Source organism: Prionailurus bengalensis, chromosome B2, assembly GCF_016509475.1.
Source record: "Prionailurus bengalensis isolate Pbe53 chromosome B2, Fcat_Pben_1.1_paternal_pri, whole genome shotgun sequence".
Classification (NCBI taxonomy): domain Eukaryota; kingdom Metazoa; phylum Chordata; class Mammalia; order Carnivora; family Felidae; genus Prionailurus; species Prionailurus bengalensis.
This window is the reverse complement of record NC_057349.1, coordinates 958,827-970,060: the sequence shown is the minus strand read 5'-3', so window position 1 is coordinate 970,060 and position 11,234 is coordinate 958,827. Positions and strand designations below refer to the sequence as shown.

The window sequence follows — 11,234 nt, the reverse complement described above, 5'->3', positions numbered from 1 at the left end:
ATAGAGAACCAGAAATGGACCCATAACCATATGGTCAACTAATCTTCAACAAAGCAGGAAAGAATATCCAGTGGAAAAAAGGCAGTCTCTTCAACAAATGGTGTTGGGAAAACTGGAGACCGACATGCAAAAGAATGAACCTGGACCACTTTCTTACACCATACACAAAAGTGAATTCAAAATGGATGAAAGACCTAAATGTGAGAAAGGAAACCATCCAAATCCTAGAGGACAACTAAGACAGTAACCTCTTTGACATTGGCCATAGCAAGGTGTTACTAGAAAATTCTTGTGAGGCATGGGAAACAAAAGGAAACATGAACTGTTGGGACTTCACCAAGATAAATAGCTTCCACACAGAAAAGGAAACAACCAACAAAACTAAAAGGCAGCCTATAGAATAGGAGAAGATATTTGCAAATGACATATCTGATAAAGGGATAGTATCCAAAAATATAAACAACATATAACACTCAACACTAATAAAACAAAAAATCCAGTTAAAAATGGGCAGAAGACAAGAATAGACTTTTTTTCCAAGGAAGACATCCAGATAGCCAAGAGACACATGAAAGGATCTTAACATCACTCATCATTAGGAAAATGCAATCAAAACCATAGTAGTACCTCATCACTTGTCAGACACCAATCAGAATGACTAAAATTAACAACTCAGAAAGCAACAGATGTTGGCAAGGATGCAGAGAAATGGGAACCGTCTTAAACTGTTGGTGGAAAGGAAAAGTGGTGCAGTGCCTCTAGAAAACTGTATGGACGTTTGTCAGAAAACGAAAAATAGAAAAACCCTACCACTCAGTAATTGCACTGTTAGGTACTTCCCCAAAGTTTATGAAAATGCTGATTTGAATTGCATCCCACTATTTATAGCAGCATTATCTGAAATAGTCAGATTATGGAAAGAGTACAAATGTCTATTGACTGATGAATAGATAAAGAAAATATGGCACATAGATATATATATAATGAAATATTACTCAACGTTCAAACAGAATGAAATTGTTTCCATTTGCAACAATGTGGATGGAGCTAGGATGTATTATGCTAGGTGAAATAAGTCAGAGAAAGACAAATACCATATAATTTTGTTTATATGTGGTATTTAAGAAACAAAACTGGTGAACATAAGGGAATGGCGGGGGGAACAGGAGTGAGGAAAACAAACCACAGAAGACTCTTAATGATAGAGAACAAACTGAAGGTTTATGGAGGGATGTGGGTGGGAAATGGGCTAGATGGGTGTTGGGCATTAAGGAGGACACTTGGCATGAACACTGGATATTGTATGTAAGTGAGGAATCACTGAATTCTACTCCTGACGCTAATATTGAACTGTATGTTGACTAACATTAGAAAAAAAAATAGGCCAGGCAAGTTGTCTTATAGAATCTCCTAATTCTGAATAATTCCTTTTAGACTAAAACCGATATGAAATACAAGCCTTCTCATGGTTAGTGCTTTTCCTGCTGCTGCTGCTGCTGTCGCTAGAGGGCCACTAAGGATTCAGCTGCAAGGCCTTTCTTGCTGTTTAACAAACACATCAAACATTTCCCTTGCAACTTCCTGGGAACACTCTTCCTCATAAATGTCTTGAGACTGACCCCCCTGCTTTATTCAGGTTCTGCTCAGAGAACTCTCCTGGACCACCTTTTCTAAAATAGCACTCTCCACCACTCTTCCCTAAAGCTGCTCTTTCTTTTTCTTCTTTCTTTCTTTCTTTCTTTCTTTCTTTCTTTCTTTCTTTCTTTCTTTCTTTCTTTCAGATTCAGCTTTATTGAAGTACAATTGAGACATACAATTGTAAGATATTTAATGTGTCCATCATGGAGATTTGATAAATGTATACACTTTGAGACGATACTCTCCTGCATCTAGTTGATTTAACACATCCATAGGCTCATGTACTCCTTAAATGTTTATTTATTTTTAAGAGAGTACAAGAAGGGGAGGGACACAAAATAAGGAGACAGTGGATCTAAAGCAGGCTCTGTGCTGACAGCAGTGAGCCTGGTGTTGGGCTCAAACTCATGAACTGCAAGATCATGGCCTGAGCTGATATTGGACACCCAACCGACTGAGCCACCCAGGTGGCTCATCACCTCATGTATTTATTTTTTGACTTAGTAAGAACATTTCAGTTCTACTCTCCCAGAAGATTTCAATTATAAATTATAGTGTTATCATCTGTAGACACCATATTTTACATGAGATCCTCATGCCTTATTCACCTTAAGCTGAAGTTTGTACCTGTTTATCAACTTCTCCATATTTCTTCCACCCTCAGCCCCTATCAACCAGTTTTTTTCTCTCTGTTTCAATGAGTTTGACTCTTTTTTACAGATTCCACATATAAGTGACATCATGCAGTATGTGTGTTTCTGTGACTTACCTAACTTAGCATAATGCCCTCAAAGTCTATTCATGTTTTCACTGTGGTGGGGTACATACCTATATAAATATATAAATGTGTGTGTGTGTGTATGTATATGTATATATATACCTGTGTGTGTGTGTATGTATATATGTATATGAAATCATATATATATATGTATATATATAATCACAAATCATAAATTACCCATTAATATGAATTTATTTCTGAGATGCCCCCTTGTTCTGTTGATATGTGTCTATTCTTGTATTAACACCACATGGCTTTGATTACTATGGCTTTTAATATAATTTATAATTTGGAATTAAGGTGTGTAATGCCTTCAATGTTGTTGTTCTTTCAAGATTCCTTTAGCATTTCCAGGCTTTTTTTGGTTCCATAAAAATGTTAGAATTATTTGTTGTATTTCTAGGAGAAATGCCATTGGAATTATGAATGGGACTGTATTGAATTTGTAGCTGGATTTGGGTAGTATATACATTTAAAAAATATTTTTCCAATCCATAAGTATGGACTGTCTTTCCATTTATTTGTGTGTCTTCAGTTTTTTGCATCAATCTTATACTTTTCAGAGTACAGGTCTTTCACATCCTTGGTGAAATTTATTCTTTTGAAGTGATTGTAAATCAGATAGTTTTTCTTAATTACCCTTCTAGTAGTTTACAATTATTCTATAAAAAATGATGTATTTTTGTTTATTGATTTTGTACCCTGCAACTTTAAAGAACTTTTCACTAGTTCACTTTTATGGTGGAATCTTTAGGATTTGCTATATATGATATCATGTCATCAGCATATGCAGACAGTTTTATTTCTTCCTTCCTTATTTGCTTGCCTGTATTTCTTTTTCTTGCCTAGCTGCTCTGGCTCTGACTTCTAATACTGTGTTGAACAGAGGTGGTGAGGGTGGACATCCACCATTGAATATGATGTGAGCTGTGGGCTTGTCACATAGGCCTTGAGCATTTTGTGGTGTAGGCCAATTCAAAGACTGAAGGCAGGGCTCACAGGGACCCATTTCTCATGCAAAAGAGGGCAGGGGAGTGTGCCTCCTTAGAAGGCCCAGCGAGGCTGGGGCAGAAGTCTGGAATACTGGTCCTCCTTATGATAGGGATGGTCAGGGTTTATGCCTGAAGGACCATCAGCCCCCAGTAGTGCCTTGGCACCTGTGGCATCATCCCCCAAAAGGTAGCATGGGACCTGTGGCTTGAAGCAGAAATGGCAGTAGTGCAGTTAATATAGAGTATTTACTGGTTGGCAAGCACACTGATAGGCAAGTACTCTGAAGATTAGAAAATTTGAGATTATACCTGGGGAAGGGGAGCCCAAAATGGAAACACTGGACGTCCTGCTAAAGCTGCAATTGGTGACTGATGAACACATTGGAAAATAGTGATAACGAAGAAAAGCAATAGGCCATATATTTGTACTCAGAGTTCATGGAACATTTGTTCCCAGTAAGATACAATGATACAACGGACAGAAAGTTTTCTTTTGATATTTCAGTTGGCAAACAAGGGGGTAAAACATGACCCGTAGTTTTCACACGGCTGCTATAAATGTGTGCTTAACATCATAGAGGAAATAGGTGAAAGTTAAGTTACTCTCTGGGAGTATTTCCTTTCATGTTATCACTGCAACCTAAAGCAGAGTCTAGTTTCTCTTGAATCCTCAGCTCCAAAGAAAATGTACGGATTTATGAAGGAGGAGTGATAGTAATGAGTGTCCTCCTTAAGAAGTGGCTGCTGTTTCTGAAAAATGACAAGTAGCTAATAATATTCTGAAAAGTATCCCTAAAAAGCAAAAAGGAGTTGTTTTCTTTTGACACAGATCTGCCGTTGTGTAACAGAACTGAAAGCAAAGAGTAGAAGTAGCTTCATATAATTAGGACAAGTTTGCTGCCAATAGAATTACGAACACTGTTAGTTTTACAACCTTTTTAGACTTAGACTGGTGGGGTTGAGATTTTCAACCTATGCCTATCATTTCTAGCAGTCCCGTTAGTTTCTAAAAGCAATATTTATGAGGCAGTAGATAACTGATACAAAAAGAGTAAGATGACTGTTTCCCCAAATTTGTGGTAATGCATGGTGTTGTCCAATTTTTCTGTAGTTCCAGGGAATCTCCAGCATTTGAACCTGATTAACGGAGGCTGTCCTTGGATCCAAGGTGTCAGCCACTAACCTAGAAGACCATTCATACCTTCCTGAGGTGCTAGAGCCTGGGTATGCTGCCTTTTCGGTCGATTTGGGCCAGGGGAGATCTCAGTCATCTTTGCAGTCAGGGACAAGCACGTGCTATGACACTGAGACATTGGTTTTCAATCTTTTTGCCATTGTCAGCAACTCCCTCCCAGTGACGTTTTCACATCACAGTTGCACTGTGTCTATTCATGTACTGTGGCTTTTTGGAGGGCTACCCATCAGTGTATTTGCTAAGAGATTTGCCACTTCTCTAGGAGCCAAGGTTTTCTCCCTTGGAAGTGATATATATGACATGAATGCATACTCTGGGGAAGGAAATCAGATACTCAGTGTGACAAACTTTAGTATGAATTGGAAGAAATTAAAAGGAAATCACTTATAAAGGTAGAATTCACTGTTTCTAGGTTGAGATATTGGGAACCTTTTTATTTCTCTTTTTTGTTGTTGTTGTTGTTTAATTTCCAGATACACACTTATATGGAATCTATAATATTATGTACATGAAAAAAATATATTCTATCTTTCCCTTTTCTTACTTTGCAAATGTCCTAAATGTTAAAAGCCTGAAGATGTTGCTCTAGTATTTATTACCCAATGAATCTTTGACATATTCTGTAGAATAATAACATTTTCATGTATATTTATTAAAAATGGTTCATTCACTTAATAGTACTATAGATATTTACAGAGTATGTATTTCATGTTAGAAGCCAATTTAGACACAGCAAAATCTCACATGAATAAGAGGTTCTGTTATTGAAAACTTCACCAATGTCTTTTCCTCAAACGTTTACACGAGTAAATATATAAAAAGAGATAATGCCATTATAGTGACAGGAGCAGGTTTTGGAGGGAATTCAAAGGACAAATTCTGAGGTTTGTAATGACATTTCTCATGAGATAAGATATCAACTGAGTGTAGAAGTTGAGTATGAGTTTTTTAAGTGACAGACTACTTGTTTATCAAATTTGAGATCAGCTTTTTTCACATAGAAAAGTTGATATTCATTTTCAGTGGCCAGGCAGTCACCATCTTACATGTTCTCCTCTCAATCTCCTTACAATTCCACGAAGTTTATATTTTCTCTGTGCCTTCATATATTTGGGTATCATCATCCTCTTTCAGATCTTATTTTTATCAAGGCTTACACACCTGGAAATTTTAAAGTTACCTCAAAAAAAGAATGACAACTTCAGGTTTTTCACTGTGGAACCCTGGAAACCAGAAAGTTTAAATATGATGGAGAAAAGATGATGAAGACTTACAACCCCATATTCACACCCAAATATTCTGGGTAGATTGGCAGCTTACTCAGCCTTGAAATCACAGAGCACGAGCACCATAAACGTGAGGTCTCTCACATGCAGAGGATTTCCAATCTCTGAAATGGTCACCTTGTAGAGAAGGGAAGTGTTTTTTCTCCTAATAGAGATACTCAGAATTTGAATGTACTTCCCAGTAAGACAAAGTAAAAAATAATAGAGAAAAAACAAGACATTGCTAAATTTTTGTTGTGTCAAATAAGAGCATTAAGCTCCTTTGCCAAAATTACCATCAACTGTCACCATAATTCAGTACAAGGAGAGCAATTATAAAACCAAAGAACAAAAGATCGTATTAAATGAAGAATAACCTTTTATATTGATTTCATTTAATGAAATTTCTCATTTCCTTCATTACTCTTATCTGGGAGCCTTGAGAAACTATTACCCATTTATTTTCCCATGTCTATAGGAAGGAAATCAATTAAAATCTATAAAACTATGTACATTTTCTGTTTAGAGACTCAACATCTCCCTATTCTCTGTAACAGTAGTTCTCAAACTTTAGCCTGATCACCTGTAGTGTTGATTAAAAACATCAGCTTCTGGGTCCATCTGTATTGTTGGTTGAATAAGTGTGGGGTGGGCCCAAGGTTGTTCAGTTTTGGTAAGTTGCCAAGTGATGCTGTTGTTGCTGGTCCAAGGACTGCATGACTTTACAGGAAAAAGCTCAAACTCCTCTTTAGGCCATGGATGGGAAAAGTTAAGCCTTCTAAAAAGGAGACTCCAAAATAGGTGGCTTAATTAATATTAAATAATAATGAAGATTTTTCTGCTCTAAGAGTCTAGAGGCATTTCTCTGCTGGTGGGTGGTTGTGTTTACACCTTATTGTTCCATTCCCTCTTAGGGATATTGGAAAAGCTACAAACTCTCCACATTCACATCCTAGACAGCAGGAACAGGAGGGAGAAGGCTAACAATAAACGGCTTCATATTTGAGAAGATAACCCAGGATTTGCACACATTGTTTTCCTGGCATTATGTTGGTGGAAGCCAGTCTTGAAAAGTGATATGCAGGATGGGCCCAGTTTAATGGACCCTGGGCCCAGTTAAAACTTGAGGGAGGAGGTGGATGGGTATCAATGGGCAGTTGATCTGCACCACAAAAGCCCCAATGACAACAACAGGTGAATAAAATGTAGTGTCATTGCATATAAAAATCTGGAAGAAAAGTCTGGAAGAAAAAAAAATCACTGTCCAGTGTAACCCTATATTAAAGTAAATTTCCATGTGAAATATTTTCTTAATACATATATTTTAAGTACATATATTTCTGTACTTAACCACTTTTCACAATTCTAGGTTTACTTGTCTGTAGTTCCTGATTAGTCTTGAAGGCTTTTAAGTATATGAATTCAAGTTTCCTTATGTGTCTGCATCTCTATCTCCTTATAATTTTTGATTTAATTGTTTATAAATCCGTCTATAGCACAATTCTTGATACAAGGTAAACATCCCATAAATACTGTTTGTGAAAGTGAATCATTCATCTTCTGTTGGTAAAGGTCAGTGTTATTTCCTTACCTCTCTTCCATATAACTCATGACTTTGCTGACCATTTTCTCACATACAGTATTCTTTTTACTGCATTCTTCACATCCTTGTTTCTTAAAGTGTAGATCAGAGGGTTAAGGGTGGGTGTGACGATTGTGTAAAAGAGAGTGAGGAACTTCCCCTCATCTTCAGATGTGCTATTCTGTGGCTTCATGTACATATAAATGATTGTTCCATAAAACAGAGTTACTACTGTGAGGTGGGAACCGCATGTATTAAGGACCTTACGCCACCTTGCTGTTGACTTGATCTTCATGACAGCTTGAGTGATAATTGCATATGAGATGAGAATTAATGATAAAGGTGCTAGAAGAAATATCACTCCAAGAGCATAGACAATGACCTCAATTACTTTTGAGTAGACACAAGCCATCTTGAGCAATGCTGGCATCTCACAGATAAAATTATTCACCTCCCGGTGCCCACATCTTGGCAGTTTCAGAGTCAAGGAGCAAAGAATTAAGGCACTGCCAAGACCACCTAACCAGGCGACAAGCACCATCTTTTGGCAAAGTTGAGGGTGCATTATTACTGTGTAGTGAAGAGGTTGACAGACAGCGGCATAGCGATCATAGGCCATCACAGCCAAGAGAAGACATTCTGTGGCTCCCAAGTCAAGGGCAAAGAAGAATTGGAGCACACACCCTCCGTAGGTAATAGACTTTGTTGGACCCCATAGATTTGCCAGCATCTGTGGGGTAATGCTAGTTGCATAACAGAGGTCCAGAAAAGACAAATTGGATAGGAAGAAATACATAGGAGTATGGAGCTGGCTGTCTAGGTTAGATACAAGGATGATGGTTGTGTTTCCTACCAGAGTCACAATATAGAAGATGAAGACAACCCCAGAGATGATGTGTTCTAATTGGGGTCGATCAGAAAACCCCAGCAGGATGAAGTCTGTCATGGAACTTCCATTGTTTTTGTTCATGACTCCTCATAAAGGTCTAGGAGATAATACCATGGTAATAAAAAATAGCATCAGCTTTAGGTAGAAACAAAAATCTCTGAAGTTTACATGAGTGTCCAAATTCACTTGTTTTGTGCTCTCTCCCATTCAGAACACCCCTTTTAACACTCTTTGCCAATGCTCAAAGATGCTCTTTGTGTACTCATAAATCAGCGTGGTTCTAAAAATAATATGGTAAGGGAGCCTGGGTGGCTCACTTGATTAAGCATCTGACTTTGGCTCAGTTCATGATCTCACAGCTTGTGTGTCTCCTTTTTCTGTATCTCCCCCACTAGTGGGCTCTCTCTCTCTCTCTCTCTCAAAAATAACTGAATATTAATTTTTTTAAATAAATAAAAATGTTATGGTAAACCCAACCACACTGAATTGCAGATCACTGAAAAGGCTTAGTATGCCATGACACCTATGTTCCATGTTTTCTGAGTAAGAATAAATCCATAAGTTTAATGATATAATTTAGGAGTGGAATATAGTTTGAGTTGTTCCTTCTTGAAATTATGACATAAGCATTACTTGCTGATGACCAATATTTCCCTTCGCAAAGGAGGGGAGTTTGAGGTAAAACATTAAATGAGCAATTTTGTTGGGATAAACTCCACTATTTGGTAGTAGAATCACTTTCCATAATCACTTGCATATGTCTGCATCCAGACATTATCTTCACTCTCGCCACCAACCTCCTCCTCATATTTTCCCTCCTATTCAACATTTCAGACACTGCTATTCCTGTTGTTCCTGTATCAGTTTTGGACATTTTGTTATTTTGTCACTTTTTTTGTGAATTAGTTTTTGGTGCCAGGAAAAAAAAATCCTCCTTCTTATGAATCATTATTTATATGCTGAGTGGCCCTGTAGTTCTTGGAATATCTTTTGTTACTGCTGTTACACCACTTAAGTTTTTTTTATAAATGTTTCTTTATTTTTGAGAGAGAGAGAGAGAGAGAAGAAGAGAATATCCAAGGCAGGTTCCAGGCTCTGAGCTGTCAGCACAGAGCCAGATGTGGGATTTGAACTCAAGAACTGTGAGATCATGACTTGAACCAAAGTCAGATGCTAAACTGACTCTGCCACCCAGGTGCCCCTACACCATTTAAATAGACATACTGATTTGTTGTGGAGATAAAAATTGAACTAATTCCAGAAGCATTTGGTTACCACATATACACATCAACAAACTGTGTTAGCTTGTACTCTCCAGGCCATTCAGCAAAATTAATAAGATAGGTAACTTGAACAAAAAGCCATTCATTAAACAATCAGTGAGTTGTTTTTTCCCCATGGAACTTACCAATAATATGAGTTGATCTTCTGGTTGCTTCAGAACTCTATAGGTAAAATTTCACTTCAATTCTGAAAGAATATAGAAAAGGGATGAAGTATATACACATTTCATTCTCTGAAGACTTTATCATATTATTAAATAGATGGAGTGTTTAGTGACTGAATTAGTCCACTAATTTATTTCAGCTTTTAATTTTTTATTTATAATTTTTTATGCAGATAATTTCTGACCATGAACTTCAGAATAAAGTTTTTATATTCATAGTTTGTTTGGAGCAAGGCATGATAACTTTATTTGCTGCTAACTGCAGTAAAATAAGGAAATTATATACATATTTCATTGTTACAAGCATCTTAGAACCTAAAAATGTTATAATCATGATGAAGAAGCTATTATTACCAAGTGGTAAGATGTAGGAATATAGTTTTTCTCACTAGGAAATGGAAATTTAATTTAATTAATGAGTGTGATGTTTGTATGTGGTAGGATGTCACCTAAGTTGAGCATAATGCTTAACTGCACAGAATGTCGACTCAGAGTTTTGTGTCAAGTCCCAGCTTTCATACTCGGAAGTAATGAGTCCTTGGACAGTTATGTAACCTGTTTGTTCACCAGCTTCTCCATATATTCAGTGAAGGTAATGATATTCAACAAAGGGAAGTTGTGAGGGCTAGTATTTGTGAAAAAACTAGCAACTGTGCTGGTTTTACTTAATACATTTTAAATAAATTATTAAATTAAGTTTATTTAAATATAAGATTTAAACATTGTATTCACCTATCCACAAATTATTATTATTTTATTTTTTTCTTTACTCTCCTCATTTTTCCCATTGGTAATTTTACCATGATGGTCTAGAACTAAACTGGAATGCTTAAAATTTTATATGTGGATAATTTTTAAATGCACAGACACACATGTACACAAAAGTGCCCCAAAACACAGTGTACATAGTGAACTGTTAAACTCAGAGGCTGGAGAGGACAGAAGACTTAAGCTCCCCAAATGCCTTGATTACAAAATGCACTTGGCTTTTTTTTTTTTACTACGTCAGGTGGTGATCATGTTGAGTTGAGAAGGCCATAGAATTTTAGAGTTGACATAGACTCAAAAACCATGATCCAGCTTTTTGTCTTATGATGGAGGTATTCCATCGAATATTCACACAATTCCTGTTTTCATAGCTCCCTAACTGTCCTTTTTTTTTTAATTTTTTTTCAACGTTTTTTATTTATTTTTGGGACAGAGAGAGACAGAGCATGAACGGAGGAGGGGCAGAGAGAGAGGGAGACACAGAATTGGAAACAGGCTCCAGGCTCCCAGCCATCAGCCCAGAGCCTGACGCGGGGCTCGAACTCACGGACCGCGAGATCGTGACCAGGCTGAAGTCGGACGCTTAACCGACTGCGCCACCCAGGCACCCCCCTAACTGTCCTTTAAAAAAGAGTCTCATACTTACTCCTTGTGTTGAGCTCAGAGATGCCTCTTTA

The 11,234-nt window shown here is 37.2% G+C and overlaps 1 protein-coding gene across 1 annotated transcript; it reads right to left on the bottom strand.

The window, feature by feature from the left end:
• Positions 1-7,478: 7,478 nt before the first annotated feature.
• On the bottom strand, positions 7,479-8,423 carry LOC122490572 (olfactory receptor 2W1-like). Its single transcript, XM_043593220.1, has one exon. It carries the CDS (start codon positions 8,421-8,423, stop codon positions 7,479-7,481), a length of 945 nt encoding a protein of 314 aa, XP_043449155.1.
• Positions 8,424-11,234: the final 2,811 nt, after the last annotated feature.

Excerpts from the sequence above, each read along its gene's own strand:
- LOC122490572 (XM_043593220.1), bottom strand. The coding sequence starts at position 8,423 with ATGAACAAAAACAATGGAAGTTCCATGACAGACTTCATCCTGCTGGGG.